Genomic DNA, 26,345 nt, shown 5'->3' on the forward strand with positions numbered 1-26,345 from the left:
TAAGGATGACTAAATAATTCAAGTTGAGGGAAAGCTGTAGTTTACACAGAAACACCAACTGATAAATGCAGAAGAAATGAAAGAATTAGAAAAGAAAATTCACACACCTTAATAAAATTGATGCTTTAGGCAAGGATTAACACTAGACGTTAAAAACCCTGGGTGAACGGCTAATGGAGAACTGGGCATTCATTCAATGCCAAAGGAACACCATACAGCTAACTCACTAGTCACAAAGGAGAAAATGTAATTGGGGGATTGGTTGTCATGTTAATCCCAGTGATTTATTTTAGCATCATTAATGGTAGGTCAACTAGCTATTACTTGTTTTCTGTTGTGATGCGATTTGAAGCATGTGTTCATCTATGATATATTCTAGCAAGAAATGTTTTATTCAAATTCATGACGCCTTTAGTTAGACATAACTTCTAGATCATAGGTAGTTCAGGAAATAAAGGGACAAAGTAAATAACACCTTGAAAAAGCGAGTGGACACGTTCACAAGATGGGATTCTACAGGACAACGGCCCCAACTCCCTTTAACAAGTCAAGGTCATCAAAAAAGGGACAGTGCTAGATTAAGACACAGTTATGGGACTTAGAGGGACATGACCATTTGTCGTGTAAGGTCACAGGATAAATACTAGTTTGGATAAACCAACTACAACTGTGGAGACAATTGGGGAAGTCTGAATATGGTCTGAGGTAAACATGTTCTAGAATGAGAAAGCAGAGATGGATGACTGAAAAAGAACAGGTCACACACAGAACACTATGCAGAGTATGATCTTATTTTGATTAAAAGATGTAAATATATATGGATAGAAAAAGATCTGGAAGGACATGCATTAAGGTGTTAGCAATAATCTTTGCTGGTAATGTAATGTTTTTCTTATTTTTGCTTGTCTATATTTTCTAATTTTCTGCAATGTACTTACATTGCTTCTGTAACAATAAATGGTTATTTTAAAAGAAAAACTTCTAGAAAACTGTGGGTTTGCCTCCTCTGTGAGATAACTGATTACAGAAAGTCTGTAGATCAACAAGTACAAAAGCAAAGAACTACTACCCACCTGGTGACAGGGTATCTGATTTGTGGATAAAGTACTTAAATAAATACCTTAAGTTCACAAAGATAATACTAAGAGTAACAGAAATGTCACTACACAATAAATGCAGGCAAGAGGCTAATAATATCTTTGAAATAGTCAATTAAAAAAATACAAGTAAGATACATCTTGCTATGCGTCATTCACCCTCCAAATCAAGCCTTGTATTTACTAGTATTTACCTACTACTAGTATTTACCCTTAGGAAAAAAACATTTAGTGTCTACTATTTAAAGTGTGTAGGTTAGTAATTTCACGAGAAGCTCATACCCCATTGCAGGCTGAGCTCCTCGTCTAAGCTTCCGGAGTGGCGTTGGGCTCAGAGTCCTCCTGCGGAGGAACAGCCGTGGCTTCCTGTTCGGCAAGCGCCTCTCGAACTTGGCTGCCTAAGACTGCGTCGTGAATGCTGTGGAACAGCAGCTCCAGTAAGGCAGGATTTTCAAAGAATTGATTTCGAGTGAGGTCACTCACGACTTGTGCTATAAAAGAAGAGGGGAAAATTAGCCCAGGGACCTCCCTGGTGGTCCAGTGGTAAAGAATCCACCTTCCAATACAGGGGACGTGGTTCAATCCCTGGTTGGGGAACTAAGATCCCACATGCCGCGGGGCAACTAAGCCCGCCCACCAGAACTACTGAGCTGGCGCGCCTCAGCTAGAGAGCCCGCGTGCCACAAACTACAGAGCCCACGTGCCCTGGAGCCTGCACGCCACAACTAGAGAGAAAACCTGCATGCCACAACTAGAGAGAAGCCTGCGCGCTGCAATGAAAGATCCTGCATGCCTCAACAAAGATCCCGCAACTAAGACCTGATGCAGCCAAGAATAAATAAAATAAATCAGTAAATAATAAATAAAAAGAAGAAAATTAGCCCACACTCTGGATGTCAGTCTTAAACATTAAAAAACGTAACACTTTCATATAGTTTAAATATTAAAATGATATAATAAAAATTATTTTTTACTATACATGGTGTTACTCTATGGTGTAAATGTGCCCTAGTTTATTTAACTGGTCCCTTTTGTTTGACAATTACTTATTTTCTAGTGTTTTGTTCTTAGAGACAGTACTATGATCATTAACCATGTACATGTGTTATTTTGAATGTGTGTAGCATACTGTTGGATTTGCTGGGTTAAAGGTAAATGCATTGTAATTTTGAAAGAAAATGCCTGTCTGCCCTCCACAGAGGCTGCTCCAGTTTGCGCTCCCACCAGCAACGTCTGAGGGTTCCTGTCGTCCCACAGTGAGCCTACAGAGCCTGCTGTCAAACATTTTCGATTTTTGCCATTTTGGTAGGTGAAAAGTGATGCCTTTATGTGAATTTCATTTTCAAGCACTGTTTTAGCCAAAATTTATATTAAAACAAAAAGAGCAGGCACTGTCTGGAAAAACCTAAATGATTTTATATAACTATGTTTATAGCAGCCATTACATAAATAATTACTAAAAAATATACCAGCCCTGAACAATGGTTTATTAGCTCCTTTCCTCCAACTCCAGTGCAGGAGGCCTACCACCAAGTAACCCAGGGATGTGAGTGCTGTAAGTGGCAAATTTCAAAGCTAGCTTTAGAGTTTCAGAAGAATAATTTTCGTTTTCACCTAAAACTAAAATTAAGGGAAAATACTTCCAAATGCAGTTATTTAAAAAACAGAAACAAAACCAAAAGGTTAAACCTTCTCCCATTCTACAAGTGTACTCACCGCTGCATCCTGCTAAATACACATAAATGCCGACATCTCCATATTCTTTTACAATCTGTAATAACGTTGAAATAAAGTTTAATTTCTCTTGACTCTGTGAGGTGCAAGTTTCTTTCTATCAATACGTATTTAGTGATGTAAGATGCTCTGGTTCATTCACTTGAGCTACTCCACTTCAATAATTATGCATTTTGAACTAATCATTTAAAAATCTGTATTTTGTTTGATTTTTATATCAACAGTGATAATTTGGAACATCAAAGGATTCTTGTCAAATTTTATTCAAGTGTACTAAAGGTATTATGGTAATGGTTTTTAAAAGAATCTTCTCGAAGAGATATATACTGTAATATTTATAGATGATGAGTGGGATGTGCTTCAAAATAAGAGAAGGGGAAAATGGGTGTGGAGATAAATGAAACAAAATTGACCATGAACTGATAATAGTTGAATCTGAGTGATAGTTACATGGGGGTTCATTACACTCTGCTCTTTATTTTGTATATTTTCGATATATTCCACAATCAAAAGTTGAAAAACAAAAAAAACAACAAAATTTTGAGAGTTGAAAAAGGACCCTAGTTCAATTCTCTGATTTTACTGATGGTGACACTGGGCACAGAGATATTAAAAGACGTGTTGAAGATGATGCTTACCCCTGCCAGAGTTTTTACACCAACGGAATCAATAAAATTGACTTGCGTAAAATCCAGAATGATGGTGTGGACATTATCCCCTGGCGGCATAAATCTTTGCAGTTCCTCAGGAAGTGTGCTCTTGGTGACTATTGGGGGATATTTTATTTCATTCTCCTCTTCCTCAGGCTTGGTGCCATCTTCTCCATCTACTTCTGCATCCTATGTTAAAAATCAAACCAAACCAGAGTGCTATGAACAACTCATATTTCGGTTCTGAGAAAGATTTATGAGGGAAAACTTAGTCCTCATATGCTCAAGTTTCTGACTATACCAGACCGTTTCCAAAATATCTGCTATATCCTAGCCCTGTAATATGACAAAAAAGGATATGTACACAATATTTAGTGTTAGCTGTTTCTTTTTTTCTTCCTCCTCTTCCTCTTTTTCTTTTGTCCAATGAAATCCACTCTCTTTAGTCATCATATACATTTTCCCCTAACTTCTAAAATAGTCCCATTAACTTCAACATGACAGACCACAGTTATATAAGCCCAAACAGCAAAAACCATTCTGAGGTTTTTTTTTTTTTACTATCAGCTGAATGAATCTCTGACAAAGTAATAGTGGTAACATTTATTAAGATACTGTGTGATTTCTATTTTTTAAAACCATGTTTTCCTGGGCTCCTATCACTACTTATTTCAGAAGCATTCTCATAACTGACCTTACCATGTATCTTTAATATACAAAGGATACTTAGCTTGTTTCTAACCTTTCCTACTTTAGGGACTTTATGCTGTGTTAAAACTTCAATCATGAATAAAGGTGGGGGGCACTGCAGATCAAGTGACAAGGGAAAGTTACAATGAAGGGATCACTCACCACTTTGACGACGGTTGCATTGGCCATGTTGGCATTTCCAACTTCCTTAGCATACTTCTTCATGGCCTTTCTTCTTGCTCCCATTATGAAGGCTGGGTTCACTCCAGTCTTTACAGAAGGGCAATAGATGCAAAAATCACTTCTTGGCTCCCAGGAACCCACCCAAAGCAATTAATCTTCAAATCTCTCCATCTGACTGTTTTCTACGCCCAATCATCACCATAACCCTTGCTCTACCTTTCCCTCAGATGCCCTGAACTGGGTTATCCCTCATTAAAAGAACAGTAGTAACTTTTCTTATTCTTGGTCTTGAAGCTAAATACTAAAGAGAATTTTAAAGGAGTATTTTTCAAACTTAGATCTCTCAGAGACTCTGTGGGTTGACTGGAAGGTTTTCCTCCTTGCTGGATAGTGTGGGGTGGAGTCCTAATCACGATCAAAGGAACCCAAGAATAAGAAATTCAAAATTAGTTTTTCGCTTTTTTAAAAAAAATATTTTTGAAAAGGTAATACATGCATATGATAAAAGAGAATGAATAGCGGTGTTGGTTACACAACAATGCGAACATACTTAATTCCAGCCACTGACGTGTACAGTTCCAAATGGTTAAAATGATAAATTTTAAGTTATGTAAAGAAAAATAAAACAAAAAAGATACATTTTAAGTGATGTATATTATACCACAATTTAAAAAACAGAGGCGGAGAAAAACAAATAGTGTAAAAGGTAGACCAAGACATTTAAGTGACCTCCCAGGCCTATCAGTCCTCAGATTCCCTCCTCAGAAATAATCACTCTTAGTTTCTTGTGACTCACCTTTCTTTTTAATGCACTGCTGTATAAGTCACTATTTGCATAATAAATTGGGGCATTTATTTGGAATATTTTTATTCCAGGAACTTCTTTCACCTGAGAAATAAAATGTTAGTGAATTTAATATATGGAAATATTTCAGAATTGAAACAGCAATTGCCTCCCTCTTCTAACTTGAAAATTAATACAGAAGTTGCTAAGGGCCCTCTGACAGTGTTTAAATAAAATAATGTCACTCTAGCTGACCTACTCATGCTCTGGAGGAATGCATGCTGAGCAGAACGCTTTTAAAAATGCACATATTTTCATTTCTTTTAAAAGTCTTTCTTTGTTTCATTTTTACCATAAAGTACAAAGAAGAAACTGAAATATGTTAAAAAAAAAAAAAAAAAAAGAGAAGTGGGTAGGAAAGTCGAAGCTGCCACTCAGACTGTGACAAGCAGCCAAATAAAATGAACAGAGTCTGATATTGGTTGAGTCACAGAACGTAGGCAGGAGTGAAAATAGACCCGAGTGAAACAGAGTGAAAATTTTATCAAGAAGCCTCATGGAACTCTAGAGTGCAGCTGGAAACAAGTAACCCAGCACATAATTCTTTAGGAAGGGGGAAGAAATAGAATCCTAACACCAGTTTGATTTCTTAATATCTTATAGTGAGTTTGAGAATTTCTTCCCAAGCATAAAACAAAACAAACAGATAAAACTAGTTTAAGAAGACTTTGTAGGGCTTCCCTGGTGGTGCAGCGGTTGAGAGTCTGCCTGCCGATGCAGGGGACACAGGTTCGTGCCCCGGTCCGGGGAGGTCCCACATGCCGCGGAGCGGCTGGGCCCGTGAGCCATGGCCGCTGAGCCTGCGCATCTGGAGCCTGTGCTCCACAATGGGAGAGGCCACAGCAGTGAGAGGCCCCCGTACCGCAAAAAACAAAAACAAAAACAAAACAAGAAGACTTTGTAAAAGATGATTCCACATAAGAACATTCAAAGTCAAGAATATTTTAAGCCATAATTTTAACGATTAAAAATGAAGCAGGCGGGCTTCCCTGGTGGCACAGTGGTTGAGAGTCCGCCTGCCGATGCAGGGGACACGGGTTTGTGCCCCAGTCCGGGAAGATCCCACGTGCCGCGGAGCGGCTGGGCCCGTGAGCCATGGCCACTGAGTCTGCGCGTCCGGAGCCTGTGCTCCCCAACGGGAGAGGCCACAACAGTGAGAGGCCCACGTACCACCAAAAAAAAAAAAAAAAAAAGCAGCAGGGCTTCCCTGGTGGTGCAGTGGTTAAGAATCCGCCTGCCGATGCAGGGGACACGGGTTGGAGCCCCGGTCCAGGAAGATCCCACATGCCGCAGAGCAACTAAGCCTGTGCGCCACAACTACTGAGGCTGCGCTCTAGAGCTCGTGAGCCACAACTACTGAAGTCCGTGCGCCTAGAGCCCGTGCTCCGCGACGAGAAGCCACCACAGTGAGAAGCCCGTGCACTGCAACGAAGACCCAACGTGGCCAAAAATAAATAAAATATAATAGATAAATTTATATATAAAACAAATGAAGCAGGAGAACTCCACAGCCCCACCACCCACATTTTACACTGCTAATACTAGTATTTTACCACCAGTTTACATTCATCAGAAGGAAATCATGCCCATACAGACCACCGTGGCGAGCAGTCTCAGTATTTTGTAAACATATACTTTAAGTCCAAGAATGTATGTGTATCCTCATTAAAAAAAGAGGAAAAATAAATATCAGGAGGTTGTGTAACTGACGCGTAGTATAAACTGTAAAACTGAATCCAGACAGTAAACTGAAGTTCAGGCTTTTCACTTTGACCACCACACCTGCCTGCTCTCCACCCCACTCTTTGTCCTAAGTAAAAATAATATCTAGTTGGCCAGTCACATCACATGCTTACAACCATTTAAAATGATAGAAAAAGGTCCTACCTCCTCATACGCGTCTATGTCAATGTACACATCAGTGTCAGGAAGCTGCCCAAGGACTATGTAGCTCGGACTGAAGACAGAGAAGGAGCGTGTTAAAATACCAATGTGCTGATGTGCAGGACTTGACGGAAACACGAGGTTCTGCACCTTGGATTTGCTAGTGACTTCAGGGATACTTGATCCTTTTATGGTGCCTTTTCAGAAGGGCTCCACATATGTTCACATTCCCAGTGCCATTCCAAGCCTAACACACCCCACATACATCCCCAAGACGTATGCAATATACACACACAACACATACACCTCACAACACACATACCCCCCCCACACAGCACATACGTACACTACGTACATACCCACTACATGACACTACACACATCCTGTATCCTGTATAGCACACACACAACCTGATCAAGACAAAAGACTCAGGCATCTAAAGATGGGGGCAAAAATGAATTGTGCCAGGGACATGTGTAACTCGATCTCATGTTACTGGGTAGACAGAATTATCTTCCTGTTTTAATTCTAAAGCAGGAGAGGGGATTTTCATTTTGTCTCTTATTATAAGAGTCTCTGACTCATGGAGCAGTGGGCGGGGGGTTAGTCAACAGAAGGTGTGGGGGGAAAAATCTCAAATCAGCATAGAAAGTTTTCTGAAGTCTGGTGTGAATAGATTTTAAACATTATTTTTTAAAAGCACAAATTCCGAATTCTTTTTATAGGACAGTCTGGCTCAAATTAGATACTGAAATGATGACAGGTACTACTTCTTAAGCACCTGATATTACCTTATTGTAGCCCATGAAAAACCCTAGTGGGCTTATTTCTGCCATCATGTGGAAGGGAAATCGAAGTCCAGGGGGCTAGGTGAACTGTTCAAGGTCAGAGAGCTTGGCAGAGCCAGAATATGGCTCAAGGTCTTGTACAGACATTCCATGGTCTCATTACTATGCTCTGGTGTTCTCAGCGCGTATGTGCAAGTGGTTTGTGAGTTAGAATCTATAGCAGAAATGTCAGGGGTCTTTCGAGGTGGATTCCTTCAACAAGCATTCAGGGAACACACACTATATGCTGGTACTGGGCTCTAGGAGCCTCGCGTACACAACCAAGGTGCTCACAGTCTAGTGACGTCTGAGGACAAATATAACACCAACAACTGATACTGGAGATGAGAGGCAAGGTTCTCAGTTGAGTTCCCAATTATGAGAAAACCTTCCATACGAGACTCGAAATGTTGTCCGCATGTTGCAGTCTAGTGCCAGCGGACGGAGGTGAGCGAGGGGTGGACACAGGGACCACACAAGTACACAAGTAACTGGGAGACATGTGAGGTGCTGGAGGACCACAATGCTGCTGTGGGCGCACAGGGGAGTTGGGATCTCTCTGGCTTGGTGAGCGGGGTCTAAACTTACATGGATTTCAACAGGCAGATGAGGAAAAGGCCTTCCTGACCAGCTGGAGTGTGCTGGAATCCCACTTCCTCAGGTCTAAATACTCCTTGTTTCTTCCCTAGTCACCCCAGGAGCAAGAAAGTCTCTCTTTATGAACTCTGATGGGGTTTTATTTGGCCATGTCTTATGCTTATTATCACTTGTACCTTGCTTACACTTAACTGAAGCAATTACAACTGTGTATTCCAATTTCTTGAAGACGGATTATAAAATGCTGATTAAGAGTTAGCCTCTGGATTCACAAAAACTCACATTTGAATCATTGCCTACCACTTGCTGTGTGATCCAAGTTACTCAATCGATCTAGGCCTCAGTTTCCCCATCTGTGAAACGGGGATGCTAACAGTCATTGGGCAGGAAGGATGAGTGACATAAAGCGTGGATCTTGGCACACAGCCAGGCACATAACTAACTACAATAATTTAGTGCCACCATTACTTCATTATCATGATTAGCATCATCATTATCATTATGTATCTGTCATCCTTAGGAGAGTGCAGCCTTTGTGAAGGGAAGGACCATGTTTTATTTACTGCAATATCCCTAGAGTCTAGTATCTCCCTGGGAACCTAGTAGTCCCCCCAAAAAACTGTCCAAGTAAGATTATAAGATTATAATTATTTTAACATGCTTTGCCCCCGCTTGGGGGCAAAAACTGAATTTCCGTCACATTTATAGCATCACCCACAACGCCTGCACGGAGGAGGCATGAGGAACTAGTTGTTGATGAACTGATTGTCCCTTAACCATGTGGGCTTTGAGGGAATCTGGGTGTTTGGAAGACAAGCAAAGCCAGTGAAGCACCAGCCCTCTCTGGACAGCATGCCCTAATTACAGAGAAAGAAGCAGCTGAAAATAAACACGTAGCCTTGGTACTGGCTCCCCACACTCTAACCTACAAACACCCAGCACAGTCACCAACAGGGACAGAACATTAAAAATGAACTTTAGTTAATTATTTGGGGGAGAAAAAGCAGTAGTGCATTTAAAAAACAACCTGCCTGGGCTTCCCTGGTGGCGCAGTGGTTGAGAGTCCGCCTGCCGATGCAGGGGACGCAGGTTCGTGCCCCGGTCCGGGAAGATCCCACATGCCGTGGAGCGGCTGGGCCCGTGAGCCATGGCCGCTGAGCCTGCGCATCCGGAGCCTGTGCTCCGCAACGGGAGAGGCCACAACAGTTAGAGGCCCGTGTACCAAAAAAAATAAAAAAATAAAAAATAAAAAAATAAAAATAAAAAACAACCTGCCTAACTTTAAATTTTATGATAAGAAATCATAAACTATTATTTGGGTAAAAAAACACCAAAAAGTGAAAAAAAAATCTCCAATTCTATACCATGGCTTGTTAAAGGATATCGATATTTTTAAACCATGATGTTCACTAAAGCTCTGAGATAAAGAACTCTTGCATGTACTAATAACACTCATATAAAAACGGAGGGGAGGGCTTCCCTGGTGGCGCAGTGGCTGAGAGTCCGCCTGCCGATGCAGGGGACACGGGTTCATGCCCCGGTCTGGGAAGATCCCACATGCTGCGGAGCAACTAAGCCCGTGAGCCATGGCCGCTGAGCCTGCGCGTCCGGAGCGTGTGCTCCACAAAGGGAGAGGCCACAACAGTGAGAGGCCTGCGTACCGCAGGAAAAAACAATAAAACAAACAAACAAAAAAAAATGGGGGAGAGGGTGAACTTCTTTTACATAAAAGTGGGTGACAGGGTAGAGTTTGTTATTAAAAACAGTGTAATTTTTGAGTTTAGATCCCACATGTTGTTTACATTTCCCTCTATGTCGTTTCTGAGGAGGAAAATGCTCATTTCCTACTCTGTAGAGTGGGGAGCATCCCATCATTTCCATCTAGCAGCCCTTCAATATACCACAATCAAAACTTTAAGAACTATCGTGTGATTTGCAACTCCAGGCAAAATCAGACTAACCTCATTTTCATTCCTCCCGTGTTAAATTTGTTGCGTGCATAGGATGTGTCAGGCACTGCGCCAGGCTCTTCACGTGCATTATTCTCATTTGAACCTTACTGTGACTGTTTGAGGCAGCAAGTACTGGTCTCATTTTATAGAGGCAGAGACGGAGGCTCCAAGAGGTCACGTAAAATCACAGAGCTTATATAGAGTGTGCAGCCAGGACTTGAACCTAAGGTTGTCTGACTCCAAAGTCAGGCTATTTGAAAACATAATGTTTCTTTTTTTTTTCTTTATAGTGACTTATTTATTTATCACGAGCAGAGTATTTTTTTAAAGTTATTTTATACCTTCCCCATTGGGCTCAGCTTCGTACTAGGAGAAGAGATGACAGGCGATACTATTTCAGGGTGGAGGAAGGAACAGCTGAAGCCCCACATATGATAACTTGGTGTCAGCGTCTGCTCCATGTTATCAAAACCTATGTCAGCACCCGGTGCCAAAGCAGACTGCAAGAACACACAGTTCATTTACCCTCACAAGAGGGTAAATAAGCCAGGGTGCCACAGGGGCCAGATTGGCAGGAACCATGAGACAAATGAGGCTCTTTTAAGAAAACCACTGATGGAATTATAAACTGTGATAGGGTAGAGCATCTGGCATGATCACATTGAGTTTTTCATTTGGCATTTTGTTTATTTAGTCAACAAGCCCCATGAGTCCTCAGGTCCCTTTCACGCTGACCAGAAGTAACCAAAGAGCTTACTTTGACCAGATCGAGCTGTGATCTACGTTTAAACTCACTGTTGCAGTCTCAGGCAGGATGCACACCCGTGCCCGTCTGTGCACTCACCTCTGTGTTCTGTAAATCACAGTCATCAGTGCGATGATCACAGCAGTAATCAAGCCATAGTCCAATCCCAGGAACAAGGAGGAAACAAAGGTGGTAAGCCAGATGGTCTAAACAGAAGACAGAGAGCTTCAGGGAGAACCATGTGAAAAATCTCCTAAAAGTTACACAGACACAGACACACACACACACACACAGAGTACCTAGCCTTGTTGCCTAACTGGATACTGCATATAATAACTGGCCACAGTAACTTATCTTTCTCACATTTTTATCAGCAACAGTACATTTGTTGCTATGGCATATTCACCTAGCAATCACCTTTGTTACTTACCAGCTCTATCTTGCTGGTTCTCCAGAAAAAGGGGAGATCTGAGAATTGCATAAACATTCCTTTCAGGTTGACGATCACAATGGCCGACAGCACAGCCTGAAACACAGCACATTCATGCATGCCTCTCCTCTTATGTCCAGAGACCCCCTTTGCTGGCCCCTCACTGTCCTGCGGCTGCCCTCCCACCGTCCTTTCCCCACTCCCTTCCTACAGGGCAGTGATGGTACATGTGGAGACAAGAACACCTGGATGTTCAGGACTTGGTTAGCTAAAATGAGACTTGAAAACCAGGCTTATAACCTCGTAGCAAACCTGCACGGTGGTCAAGAGGTTCAGAATTAAATGGTACTCAAGGACTTATCTCACCCATGGTCTTCCTGCGTTATGATTTTCTCTGTACTATAGCATTCCTGAGCTCTACTAGATTTAAATGTTCCAGTAACTAAATGTTTTGTGAGTGTAGGCCATCTCAACTTTTTAATGGGAGTATAAGGTCATAGCAGATCAAAGAGGGAAGGACCTTGGAGATTAGCCAAACCAAAACCTCCACTTTGCAGATAAAGAAACTGAGAATCAAAGATGCTGAGATGGCTTTCCCTAGGTCCCAGTTGCTGGCAGATTGTGGAACAGGATATTGATCCTAGCCTTGGCCCTTTCTCATACCACCTCACTAGGGTTAGAGTAAAAACCCATGAGACAGCCACAAAAATATAAACAAATAAAATAGCAAAATCTCTATACATGAGAAAACCTCACACCAAGTCCAAGCTACATACCTGGGGTAATGATTCAAAGAGGAATCCAGTGGCTAATATGACCAGCAGAATCATTAATGAGGCCAAACAACCTGCAAGCTGAATGAGAGAAGACACGTGGAAGGGGCTTTTAGGAGACCTGAGTAAGAGGTGGGGCATAGGTTGGTCTTAGTCTTTTGATAATCACTGTGGGAAGATATGGCTTCACATAAGTCATCCATACCATTACATAAACCTGTAACTTGTTCCCACTCTCTTTCTGAGGTTTTGGTTCCTCATATAGCCTTTAAACAGGAGCTGAAATATTTAAATACCCTGAATGAAATGCCCGTGCCAGGGGTGGGGGAAAGGAGATGTATGGTGCTGACCCAAGACTCACAGGGGTCAGAAGAGTTCAGATAAGACTCTGCCATCCAAAGTGGTAGCCACTAGCCACATGTGGCTATTTAAATTTTAAAAAGTAAAATTAAATAAAATTAAAAATTCGGGTCTTGGTTGCACGAGCTACATTTCAAGTGCTCAAGAGCTACATGTGGCTGGCGGCTGCCATACTGGACAGTACAAATATCAAACATTTCCATCATAGCAGAAAGGTCTATCGGATGGTGCTGGCATCCTGCCCATACTCACTCTCAGGCTTTCATGACAACATCCTATGTCTGAACTTTGAGGTTTACTGGTAGCAGGGAGTGTTGTTTAATTTTTCGATTTGACTGGCGAATATACCCCTTTTCTGCAGATTCAGTTCCTTGTGATTTGCTTCAACCAATCATGCCTTTCTCTGATTCATACACAGCTCACTGGAGCATGGATCTTCAGGCAGAATACAATCAACAGATTAAAGTTTATCACCCAAATCACCAGACCTTGGAGGCCAGTTGCATACGCACCTGTGTCTTCCCTCCAGTTCCCTCCTGAACAAGGCTTCGAGACAAGGAGCATGAAATTGCAAAAGTCTGGAAGAGTGAGCCAGTGGAATTGCACAGTCCCAGGGCAATGAGCTCCTTTTCCACACGGAAGCAAAGCACAAAAGAGATCAGTTATTTTTCAGGAAACCAGGCATGATGGCCCATTTAATGCACATTTTCAGCAGTACAGGCTCTCTCTTCATTCTCTTTCCAGATACAAGGATTTGTTTAACATGAGTTCAAAACAGGAATTAATGCATAATTTACGGTGGGAGAGAAACACCTTGAATTTTTATTGTGTTGGAGATAAATGCTGCGCTCACCACCTAGCCCCCTCTTTCCCAAACACACTCTCTACACAGATAATGCTTTTGTTTTTAAAGAAAACTGCAGCAAAATGGACAAAATATTTTTGTTGTTTAAGAGAAAGTTACTGGTGAACAGGACTACTGGCATCTTTTAAATGCCCGGGCTCTTGCTTGTCAAGGAGCCCATGCCAGTGTCCTCTTGGGACCAGTGAGTGAGTCCTGATCTCAGGGCAACTTCCGGTTTTCCTAGATGGATTACTGTGTCTCGTATGAATATGGAGCGTCTAGTCTCCTCTTAGAAATACACAGTGTGAATTTCTAAGATAAATACACACTGGGTATTTATCTTAGAAATAAATAATGGCTCATGGTATTCAGATTAAATACTTTATCTGTAGCTATCTTATAAAAGGCAGTGGCAAATAATGTATTGTGGAGTTTAAGTGATGAATCATAAACTCAAAGTTCAGTGAACAAAGAGAAGGCTTTCTTGTGGAGTAAAAATGGTTCTGGAAAAACGTTAGATTCTCAGGCTGTGAGCTTTAAAAATAAGGATAGCGCCTAGAGGAGTATGGTGAACTGTAAACCTCAGAGTGGAGATTGCACCTACTAATGAGGTGAGGTAGGTGTAGGTCTGTACCTCAGGGTTCTGATGAGTTAAGGCACACAAACCACGAAAAAACTGTAGTGTTGAATAAATACATGCTTCAAATACATCCATCACCAAAGTAATTTTTTTTTTCTACCAAGATGGAGAAATCCAGTTTATTTGTCTCCTATAGTAGAGCAAGATGATTGTGCCACCAGGAAACATCCGCAGGAAATTAATGATTTTTACCTGATTGCCATCAACCTGGTAGCCATGCTTATTTGCCAAGGTCTTGGCCATTGAGATGGTCACTGAAAATCCAACGATGGCTATGGCAATGGCATCCACGTACACAAGGTGGAAGAGGCTGGTGTCCGGATTGGCCGGAGGTAGCAGCCTGAAAGGTGAAGCTGACTTTAACCTGGGCATTGTGACCACTGGAAAAAAACATGCAGCTAGAGGGGAGCATTGTAGGGGGGCATTATCTACAGATGAGGTGATCAACACCTGGGTACCTGTTTGGCAAAAAGCAGGGCCCTCTTTGACACACAAGTTCTTTCCAGGCCCCAACCCCAGAGTGCCGGCTTTCTACCTGAATGGGTTATCAGCAGAGATCAAATGCCGTTTTATTTAGAAAAGGAGTAACCTCACACCTCACGGCAGCCTGTATGGCAGGTGTAAGTAAGACTCAGAGCAGGAAGAGGAGAGGGTCAGCGAAGCGCTCAGATGCCACAAGACATTCGAACCAAAAACTGAGGTGAGGAGGGAGGTGGACAGGGGCTGTCATATCAGAGAATTACTGCTGTCCGGGCAACACTAGGTACTCAGTGCTCTCCCTTGCTGTTTGATGTCAGGACCCTGCTTCTCCCCTGGATCCCTTTAGGTGAGTGTCTGACATGGGAAACGAGCAGCAGCAGATTATTCTCCTTGGGTTACCTCTGGGAATCTTAGGAATCTGGAGGGGCCAAAAGTGTGGCTCCTGGAGCTCCCCAATGGGGAACCTAACTTTTGTGGTCCATTCTTATAGTTTGGAACCTTTGTCCTAAAAGAACAGAACAGGTGTTCCCCAGAATGGTATGGGGGAAGGGGCAAGAGAGGTTTTCGAAGGCACGTGCTCCAATGCAGGGCACTGGGCTAAATAATAATATCAGTTAATTGATGTACAATATTATTACTGTTACAGTCATTCATTAGGTGCTTCCTCTTGTGCCAGGTTCTGTGTTTATCTCCAGCAGCACTGTGAGCTAGGTACCATTATAATCCCCATTTTACATATGAGGAAAATGAGGCACCGTGAGGCCAAGTAACGTGTCCAAGGTCAAACAGCTCATCTATTAAGTACAACAAAAACCACGAAGAACACGTCTCTCCACACTATTTCTCATACTGTGTCATATCACAGTGACAAAGGGGCTGTCTCGGGTTCTGAGGTAAGGGAAAGGGAAGGGAGCAAAGGAACCTAACACATGTTAAGCCTAGATTGTGTGCTACATGCTTGATATGTGTCATCTCATTTGCCCTCACAACAATCCTTTTAGAGGGGTGCCATTCTTACCCCAATTTATACGTGAAAAAATGGATGCTTGCAGATGTTAAGTAATCTGCTGAAGATGGAGCAGGGAATCAGACACAGGGGGTCTGACTACAGAACTCACTGTCTTTTCCTTGCACTTTGCTACATAAGCACTAACCAGGAGAGAAGGCCTGGCAGCAGGTTTGGGTCTGAGGAGTAAGAATATGAGAAAAGAATGTATGCTGCAATGAGTTAAGAGAAGTAAACCAAGGAACATGATATATTGCCGTGAATGGGATCTCTAACAGTCAGCTGTCACCTTCTGGACACTGTATTATATATTTATGGATGGGTGTGTGTGTGTGTGTGTGTGTGTGTGTGTAGATAAGTGTGGTAGTTTGTTTCCAAATACAACCACCATCAATTCCTCCCATACTTCTGTGTGCTGCTCCCCTATCTAGATGTGGTCTGTTTCCCCTCTGGTTGAATCTGGGCTGGCCTTGTGATTTGCTTTGACCAAAAGAATGTGGTGGGAGTGATGTTGTATGAGTGCTGTAAGCAGCCTGGCAGCTTCTGCTTTTCGGTCCTGTTGCCCTGAGCTGACACATAAAGAACCTGGCTACCCTGCTGGAGACCCGTATGGAGAGAAGATGCCAGCCAGCCCTCAGCTGTTCCAGCCACTGCAGCTGAGCTGTCAGACATGTGAGCGAGGCCTTCTTGGATCCTCCAGCCCTGGTCACCCCTTCAGAGTCTGCAGCTGCCTGAGAGACCCCAAGGGAGACAACCACTCAGCTGAGCCCCACCTACACTGACAAACTGCGAGCAGATGAACGGACATTGTTATAAGCCACTGTTCTTTGGCGGTGGGACTCACAGATCACTGAAGCAGTATGACTGTTACAGACAGGAAGTTAGGGAGGCACGACTGGTTGCCTGCCTGGTTTTGGGCAAAGTTCCAGAAAGATAAGGTTTCTGGGAAGCCAAGTTTCAAAAAGGTAAAATGTTCTTAGTTTTTAAAAACATGTTTAGCTCTCCTAGAGCCTGCGTGCCACAACTACTGAAGCCCGTGCTCTGCAACAAGAGAAGCCACTGCAACGAGTAGCCCGTGCACTGCACTGCAGAGCAGTCCCCGCTCGCCGCCAACTAGAGAAAGCCTGTGTGCAGCAACGAAGACCCAACACAGCCAAAAATAGATAAATAAATAAATTTATTTAAAAAAAAGTTTAGCTCTCACACATAGAGGGAAAGCACCATATTTGGGTATGATGCAATAGGGAGAGGAAGGTATTAGGTAGGGATGATGGTGGCATGTGAACTTTTAAAAGGAGAAATCTAAGCGTGAGAATTCACGTGTAGATTATTTGTGATTAGTTGTTGAATAGGGTTATCTACTGGATCCAAAGACACATGTTTATCACATGACGAATTACGTCAGTGAGCCAGGTGTGAGGTAGTGGAAAGATCACACAACTGGGTATTAGAAGATTGAGTTCTGGGTCCACGCTGGGACATACCAAACTGCACTCGTGTCTCTCAAATGTCGCCTTCCTTGATACCCTACCTAAAACAGCAACGCCAGCCCCGCCTATCTCTTACCTGGCTGCCCTTGTCTTTGTAGCATGTCTCACTATCGATGTATTGTCTATCTCTCCTAGTAGAATATAAGTTCCATGAGACCAAAGGCTTTTTTGCCTGCATGTTCACTTTCGTTTTTAACTGCTGTGTCCCTGGCACATAATAGGCACTCAATAAACATATGCTGAATAAATGGGAATAAATGAACTTTCTTCTCTGTTAAATGAAGATAATATATATCAACAGTGTAATTGTGAGCATCAACGGACATGGCGGGTATAACAGTACTTAAAAAACTATAAGTGCAAATAGAAAAACAAGGGTTATCCCTGTGTTACACCTTTACACTGAGTCATAAGTAACACGTTTATGACAGAAGTTCGCTGAAGTTAAATGCAGGCTTCTGAACTTTGGCTTAAGGAGCAACTCCTGCTGCCTGTGCTTCCCTGGAGATTCCTAGGTGGTTCCAGGGGCAAGGCCTGATGGAATATACCGGGTCCTGTCAACGTCCAGCATCTGGGCAAATGTCTGACTCTTCTTTTGGAAAGAGAGAACAGAGTGGCAAGGAAGAGACAGTACCAGGGACGGAAAGACAGAGACACGCAGAGAGGCACAGAGACAGCCAGAGGGTCAGAGAGGGGCAGGGGGAGACCAGGAGAGGCTCGCAGTCACGCTCACTCCTTCAAATATACAAGTAATAGTAACATTTTTAAAATGTAGACTTTGGTGAAAGAAAAACAGAGGAAGCAAAGAAGTAATATATGATTTACAACTAGAAACCTGGTTGAAATGATGAGCCACAGAACTTTCAAGGAACATGTCTTGAACATGCACTGTGCATGCCAAATGCTACACTGGCCGCTTCAGACACATTGTCTCCTGTAACTCTCACAACCGCTCTTGAGATAGTCATTCATTGCCATGCTTACCTAGCAGGGGAGGAAACTGAGGCTTTGAGAGGATAAGTGACTTGCCCAAGGTCACAGAGCTACTAAGTGGCAGGCTAGATTTAGGTCGTTTTGCTTTTAGCTCCAAAGCTACCCAGGAAGAGATCTAAAAAACTGATAAATGCTAAACAGGAAACAGAACAAAACGAAAAACCACATGCCATAGTTGGTAGGACTGTAAAATGGTGCCACCACTTTGGAAAACGTTATGGAGGTTCCTCAAAAAGTTTAAGCAGACTATCATATGATCCAGCCATCCCACTTCTATATGTATATCCAAAAGAACTGAAAGCAGGGTCTTGAAAAGACACTTGCACACCCATGCTCATAGCAGGATTATTCACAATAGCTAAGAGGTGGAAGCAACCCACATGTCCATCAACAGATGAATGCAAAAACAAAATGTGGTATATACATAAGGTGGAATTTTATTCTGCTTTAAAGAGGAAGGAAATCCTGTCACATGCTACAACATGGATGAACCTTGGTATTATGCTAAATGAAATAAGCCAGTCACAAAGAAGGCAAGTAGTGTATGATTCCACTTACGAGTACTAGAGTAATCGGATTCATAGAGATAGAAAGTAGGGGCTGGAGGGAAAGGAGAATGGAGAGTTATTGTTTAACGGTATAGTTTCAGATTTGCAAGATGAAAAAGTTCTGGAGATCTGTTTCACAACAGTGTGAATATACTTAACACTACTGGACTGTACACTTATGAATGGTTAAAATGGTTAAGTTTCATGTTATTTTTTTTTAACCACAATAAACCAACCCCACCCCCACACAGCCAAAAAAACCAAACTCAAAACCCCCAAACCCTCAGCTATTTGATATGTAGGGAAAAAAAAAAGATTGTTCATTGCAATACTAAAGCAGGAGTTAGAAGCAATAACAGATCCCTTGATTACTCAAGTCACACGGTTACTTGAAACTATTTTCCTACCCCAGAGGAAGTGTCCCAACGACATCCACATTGTACGATTCATGCAGGTTAAACCCAGCTGAAATGCCAGTTCCCATAACCACCTGAAACAAACACAAAACCAAACGTACCTTTAGAAATGAACATTCAAACACTACAAAAATAAGCTTCAAAGAACTTGTTAGCCAAGCCAAATCTATTCTCACTTTCTCGGTTTTTTAAAAAAAGAATTATAGTTAGCTTCCAGCAATTCTAACTTCTCCTAATGACCCTTCTCCGCAAAATTAAAATGGACGCTACAGTCTCCTTGTGGCCTGGAATTCTTTTCTCTTTACTTTGTTCTGTTCCATCCTGAGGCATTTGGCTAGTTGGCTACAAACAAAGAAGCCATAAAACCTTTCAGGAGTTGGCTTTGCCTTTGGGGCAGGTAAAATGAGGCTCTGGCCAAGGTGGCACAAATAAAGGACATGAAATGTGTATTGGGAGGGCGGTACAGTGACAGGGTATCATTATAACATGTAGGTTTGGATCTACTGCACAATCTTCCTATGGACTCTTGTTTCCAGGACAGCAGCACCAAGGTGGTTAGAGGCCTCCACCAGCACCCCATGGCTATCTTCTCCCATGTCTGTTGCCGAGTCAGGGTCAGGGTGAAACCGCCCATCACAGAGTGTCCTTGTACGTAAGGTTGCCTGGATTGTCGGGGCACAGATTCAGTCTGTGTATAAAGTACAAGCCCTAGTGAGCTACAAGGAGAGGAAAAATAACAGAAGGATAGACAGCAACTTTCTTCATCCCAAAGAACCACTGCTTGTGGAACTTTCTGAGTGGCTTAGCCAGGAGGGAAGGCATACGGCTGGCCAGGGACGGGAGCCAGGCCCCTGCCAGAGGGGGCTGCTGCAGGGAACCAAGAAGAAGGTGGGCTCATTATCAGACACAGCGGCCCGAGAGACCGAGGGCGTGGCTGCTTCTGGCCGCCACGATGAAATGCCCCTTCTCTGTTGGTTTCAATGTCTGTCACCCTTAATTGCATCTGTTGTGCATCGCAAACTGGGGGAGTGCCCAGAAAATTCAAATCCACGGGACACACATGGCTCAAGTTCCTGGAGCATCAACTTTATGCAGTGATAAATAAATTGAAACCAAAGCTTTCCGACCAACACAAACACATGCATTGTGAAACAGAATGCAGAACCCCAAACAACTTTATGATAAGAAAGGAACTGTATGTTTAAAGAGAGTCATGAAGATTCTGTCCCAAATTTTCCAGTATGGCTTCCCTCTCCCTTGCTCTGAGGAGCATACAGATAAGACGTTAAAAAAAACCCCTTCGAGCCCTGGTCTGGGAAGATCCCACATGCCACGGAGCAGCTGGCCCCGTGAGCCACAATTACTGAGCCTGCGCGTCTGGAGCCTGTGCTCCGCAACAAGAGAGGCCGCGATAATGAGAGGCCCGCGCACCGCGATGAGGAGTGGCCCCCACTTGCCACAACTAGAGAAAGCCCTCTCACAGAAACGAAGACCCAACACAGCCATAAATTAAAAAAAAAAAAAAAAAAAAAAAAAAAAAAAAAAAAAAAAACCCCAAGGGCTTCCCTGGTGGCGCAGTGGTTGAGAGTCCGCCTGCCGATGCAGGGGACACAGGTTCGTGCCCCGGTCTGGGAAGATCCCATATGCCGCGGAGCGGCTGGGCCCGTGAGCCATGGCCGCTGGGCCTGCGCGTCCGGAGCCTGTGCTCCGCAACGGGAGAGGCCACAGCGGTGAGAGGCCCGCGTAATGCAAAAAAAAACCCAAAACAAAACAAAACAAAAAAACCCCCAAAAAACAAAAAACAGGTTCAACCATAATTATAATGACAGAATTCTGGAGAACCATTGCCCTGGGAAACATAAAGGAAACTTTAAAGGGAATCTGGAAAGTGGACAAAAGTAGGATCTGAAGCCAGGAAAGTCAGTCTTCATCATTTACTTCATGATTAGGGCTTGCCTTTCTCCACTGCCATGCGAAGGAGCTGAGAACCTCTTGCTGTTCTCCAAGAGGAAACAGGAACTCTGGGCCCAGCCCCAATGAGAGAACAGGTCTTAAGACAGCGAGAGACAGTCCTATTCGGGTATAGACAAGACGAAAGCAAGGAAAAGGGTCAAAGGGCCTGGCTTCTTTGTGAGCTATACGAGCCAGTGGTTTTTGTGGCTGGAACTTTTTGCTAGATTTGGATCAGACACCTATACTTTTTATTTCTTCTCCTTGTGGCTCCCAAACTATACACCAGACGCAAGAGGGAAGAGATATGGGAACATATGTATATGTATAACTGATTCACTTTGTTATAAAGCAGAAACTAACACACCATTGTAAAGCAATTATCCTCCAATAAAGATGTTAAAAAAACAAAAAACAACAACAAAAAAACTATACACCAAAGTGCTCCAGGCTCCCAAGGAGAACTCACCAGGACACTGTGGGACATGACTTTGAAGGAAAACAGTGACACCTGTCAGACACCATGCAAACTTCTAGTTTGAGGTAGTTCACAGTTTCGATATTAGTTCCTACTACATTCCTTTCAGTCACACCACATGTTTGCAAAGCTGGGCATTCAGTGGTCACTGTGATAAAAAAGCAGGTACCATGCAAAAATCAAAGTGAACAGGAAATGATGGTAGTGGTGTCCATCTGATTCCCAGGTTTGAGGGACTGTGAAGTGCCCACCAGCCGCCATACGCATTCATTAATAAATTACTGTGGTGATTTAAGAATGTCATAAAATATATTTATTTCAATTTATGTGCATTATTTTTACAAACAATTCTTAAGTTGTTAAACATAAATACGTATGAAGTTGTTTGGACCTTACTACTTAGTAAATGGAACTATCAGTTAGGTATTTCTTTTGGCCTAGGAGTGCCAGGAACCAAGAAAGTTTGGGAACCTTTGTCATTTGCTCTTTTCAGAATGGAAACAGCTTAATTTTTTCAGGTTATTAAAGTTTATATGTTCATTATAAAACAATTAGACAATAAAAACTTTGAAAAAGAAAAATCTCCATAATGTCATTCAAAGATAATTTACATTCACATTTTTATGGACAGACTTCAGCTATATTTTAAAAACGATCCATGACTCTGCTTTAATGCTTTTCTTATTTTGTCAGTGTATTTGTAAAAGTTCCCCTTGACAAATTCCAACCTTCTCTTGGAAGAAGTGAGAGAAAAGAGGTTGAATTTCCTCCTCCGGGTCCACTTCTAAACCCCGCACAGAAATAGGTAGGTGTATGCTGCTGGAAGTTGACTTACCGCAAAGAACTCTAAAGGGATGGGCGCTGGCAATTTCTCTTTAAATCTCTCATTAAACTCCTTGCCACCCAGCAGCAAACCAAAGACCATCAGCCCAACGCCTAGGGAACACACGTTGAGGTTTTTAACATTCTGCAACACAGCAACTGTACTCTGCAACACAGTGAACGCCGGATGTTACATCAAGCAAGAGCCCCTGAAGAGACAGAGACAGTCTAGTGCTCTAATTCACACCAGCCAGCCCGTTAGTGGACATTTCTAGCTAAAGGTTCTCAGGCTGAAGTCTCTCTCTCTGCAACTTTCACCAATTAGGAGTCATTTTTACCCAGTCATACAACTTGGTAGTTGTAATCCTTACCTGACAATCTTATATTACAGTGTTCTTTGCTACGCTAACATCTCAATGTAGAATTGTAAAATTCAGAAAAGTAACCCTGAAGCTGAGTCCTGAGCATTAGGAAAGGATTAGGGGTAATATCAGCAAAAAAATCCAAAGGTAAATACATACAAAAGCTTTTAGGAGCTGAAAGAGGGAGAGAAATCACTGTTAGCAGATGAAAGACGAATCAGGTGAGCTTTGAAGGGACGAGAGTGGCTGAAGCTTGGAAAGAAGCCCAGGAAAGTTAGAGAAGAAAGCCGCTTACTTTTCTCCTAAGGCTGCAGTCTCGGCACCCCAAATGCAGTTAGTACTTATCTGGACCCTGGGAAAGTAGGTTACCACCGAGCCCAGGCTACACACTTTTCCAATCAATGCCTAGGAGCATTCTCTAGTATACTTGTCTGTTCTATTTCCTTTGTGGCAAGGCATTTTGAGAAATCTCAGAGTAAGAAGCATGTTACCAGCTATTACGGGAAACGAGGAATTTAGTAATTTAGGGAATGCTCCCACAGTTGGACTCCATTCTAATCATTGAAGGACTCAATTTAACTGTGACTTCCTCAAAGCGACTTTCCTAGACACCTAATCTAAACGTCTCCCTATTCAACTTTCAGAGCAGCCTGATTTTTTCTTCATAGCACTTAACATAATTTGTACTTAATTACATATTTATGTGATTAGCAGTTGACTACTTGTCTTCCCATTGGACTGTAAACTCACTGCTCTGCCTAACACAGTGTCTGACACATCAATACCTCCAAAGGCTATAGATCTCTCATTCCAAGGATAGCTTTAGCAGCATCTCAGTTCTGGTATGTAGTACTTACACTGTCACTTGGTTTTAATTATTTCGTAACTTCCTCTTTATCCATGGGTTATTTAAAAATATGTTTTTGGTTTTCAAATGTATGGGGTTTTTAAAGCTATATTTAGTTATTGATTGCTACTGTACTGCACCATGTGAAACAACACTGCATTTTTAGAATTTGTGATCAGTTTTACATGACCACTCTCAACGTGATCAGTTATTACCACTGTTACCTACGTGCTTGCAAATAATTTATATTTTCTCTGAGTTGGGTAGAAGGATCTAGGTATACTTTATTAGATTAAACTGGTTAATTGTGATAGTTAAATCCTTTACAGACTTACTTTTTTGCCTGCTTGAGTAAGCAGTTTTTGAGAGAGATCTATTATCCCATAATGCCTTTAAATTATTTGTTAGTTCCCAAAGATAATCTAATTTGGTCTTAAGAAAAAAGCTGTTTCCTTAGCTAACTAGAGTCAAGGTGAAATAACCAAATAAAGACCTAACCAGGGACTTCCCTGGTGGTCCAGTGGTTAAGACTCCACACTCCCAATGCAGGGGGCCCGGATTGGATCCCTGGTCGGGGAACTAGATCCTGCATGCCGCAACTAAGACCCAGCACAGCCGAATAAATAAATAAATATTTAAAAAAGACCTAACCAAAAAATTCCTTGTGAGGTAGATAGTATCATATATTAAAGAAATGAGACTTTAAGGTTTAATTTTCCTTGTAGTGTTCTTCTCAGAAAAGCCTTAGAATAACTAAATCTTCTTCATTTTATTGAAATTCTTGGAAATAAGAAAAGTGAGCCTTGAAGGTAAAAGAGATACAGAAGAGAATGGGGAAAAATAAAGAAGGGAAAACAAGTACCAGTAAGTCGGGAAGTTGCTTACTTACATACACCACTGAAAAGATCCCACTGTACCGCTTTGTTTTAACTCCAAACAGGTATTTTAACATGGAGGTGAAGACATGCACAGCTGCCGCAGTGGTAAACCCACGGACCAGGGGCTCCGTGAGATATATGGCCACAAATCCGAACCTACAGACACCTAGGCAAAACTTTTTTTTTTTTAATGACAAAGAAACAAATAAATCACATGATAGGTCAGGAAGTTAAAACCAACAGAAAACATTAAAAAGTTCTTTCTGGACCACTTTCTAACACTACAGACTTGCACCTGCAGCAAGTAAGTAGCTAATAAGTCAATCACTGGTTATGCAGAAAACAATGGAAGGTGTGGAAGGGCCTAGAGCCCCACAGAGCAGTGGGCACCCCCGTACTCTCTCTGTCCCTCAGAAGTGGGGGTAGGCTTAGTCATGTCACTTCCTGTTCCCTCCAGGCCCTCTTCCCATTACTAACCCATCCCGCTTCAAGCTAGTCTTGCTTTTGGAATCTCTAAAGTATCCAACTGAAGCTAGCTAGTTCCTATTCAGTATCAATTTAAGTAAGGCATGCAGTGGGACTGGCGTTCCTGAGCTATGAACCCTGGGCTCTGGAGTTTTGCTGGCTGACCCTGTCCACCATGTAGACCAGCCAAGTGTGCTCAACAGATATTTATTAAATGAGCAAATGAGAGCCCATTTCCACATCTGTGAGTCTTACCTGAATGATTCCCGTAAGTAAGGTCACAGACATGGCGACTTTCACTCTCAAAGCATCTCTGGCCTCCGTACCGTTGGTTGCGTTTACTCCTCCTGGAATGACTATATCATCTGGTACTAATCGAACAGCCACGCCGCCTATCATCAGGCTAATAACTGCAAACGGACCTGAAATAAGGAAGCATTAATCAGGGAAATTATGTTCAGTGTGTCTGATGTGGTTGTTTCCAGCACCCCAGGAGACACAGGTGAGGTCAATAAATCCTCCTTGAAATAACACTGCACTGTGACAAAACCTTCGACCCCACACACTCTTCTAGAACCCCGCCATTTCCCCATGAAGAGGTGGTCTAATTCCTCTCTCCTTGAATCTGGGTGGACTTGTGACATGCTAGTAATCAAAAGAATGCAGCAGAAGTGATAATGCGTGACTGTTGAGGCCAGGTAACAGGTGATGCGGCTTCCACCTGAGAGCTGTACTGCTCGCTTGCGATGCAGCCCGACAAGCAAGAAAGCCCAGGTCAGGACCACGTGGAGAGAGGGTGAGGGCGGGAGGTAAGAAGAGACGGAGGGGGGAGTCCAGCCTTCCTGTAGCTGCTCTGGCTCTAGCTCCCGCCTGACCCTTAACTACTTGAGAGACGCTGAGCCTAAACTGCCCAGATGAGCCCATCCCAAATCCTGACCCACAGGAACTGTGAGAGATAATCACATGGTGGTTGTTTTTAGCTGCTAAACTTGGGGGGGTATGTGTTACCCAGCAACGGACAGCTGAGACCTTGTGTGTGCTGGCTGGTGGCAGCCTCAGGCAGCATCAACACTATTATGAAATCCATATAAATCTGATCCTGAATACACTAAAGAGAAACCAAGTACAATTCAGTGCCTAAAATAAGATGAAAATGCATTATATGCCTAGTAATTAGGAACTTGCAGTATCACTAATAAAACAGAGGAAAAATAAACAGATGCAGGCAAATTGTATTATGAACTCAAGCACTGATTTCAACAATTGCTCTTTTTACACAAGAAAATTGTCTTTTTCTATTATGCCCAGATTTTAAGAAAGCTGTTAGTTCTAGAAATCTTGAGGGGGAGTGTATTCTTTA

At 42.5% G+C, this 26,345-nt stretch overlaps 1 protein-coding gene across 5 annotated transcripts in view; it reads right to left on the reverse strand.

Moving 5' to 3' along the window:
* Positions 1-1,073: 1,073 nt before the first annotated feature.
* Positions 1,074-26,345, reverse strand: part of SLC26A5 (solute carrier family 26 member 5) — a gene marked incomplete at its 5' end in the record, with an annotated part of 31,146 nt that continues 5,874 nt past the window's right edge. For 2 of the 5 annotated variants that reach the window (XM_082632739.1, XM_082632737.1), the window contains 15 exons: positions 1,074-1,588; positions 2,814-2,868; positions 3,470-3,670; positions 4,334-4,441; positions 5,151-5,243; positions 7,086-7,155; positions 11,303-11,409; positions 11,634-11,729; positions 12,410-12,487; positions 13,279-13,392; positions 14,443-14,590; positions 19,175-19,257; positions 22,447-22,599; positions 24,532-24,696; positions 25,241-25,407. In XM_082632739.1, the coding sequence (XP_082488865.1) occupies positions 1,404-1,588; positions 2,814-2,868; positions 3,470-3,670; positions 4,334-4,441; positions 5,151-5,243; positions 7,086-7,155; positions 11,303-11,409; positions 11,634-11,729; positions 12,410-12,487; positions 13,279-13,392; positions 14,443-14,590; positions 19,175-19,257; positions 22,447-22,599; positions 24,532-24,696; positions 25,241-25,407 (1,823 nt within the window). In that variant the 3' untranslated portion in view covers positions 1,074-1,403. Of the gene's footprint in view, positions 1,589-2,813; positions 2,869-3,469; positions 3,671-4,333; positions 4,442-5,150; positions 5,244-7,085; positions 7,156-11,302; positions 11,410-11,633; positions 11,730-12,409; positions 12,488-13,278; positions 13,393-14,442; positions 14,591-19,174; positions 19,258-22,446; positions 22,600-23,090; positions 23,190-24,531; positions 24,697-25,240; positions 25,408-26,345 lie in introns of those variants that run through there. The other 3 variants (XM_082632738.1, XM_082632741.1, XM_082632740.1) reach the window with 3 other exon arrangements.

The sequence above is a fragment of the Mesoplodon mirus genome (genome assembly GCF_964341445.2).
Source record: "Mesoplodon mirus genome assembly, chromosome: 9".
Lineage (NCBI taxonomy): Eukaryota > Metazoa > Chordata > Mammalia > Artiodactyla > Ziphiidae > Mesoplodon > Mesoplodon mirus.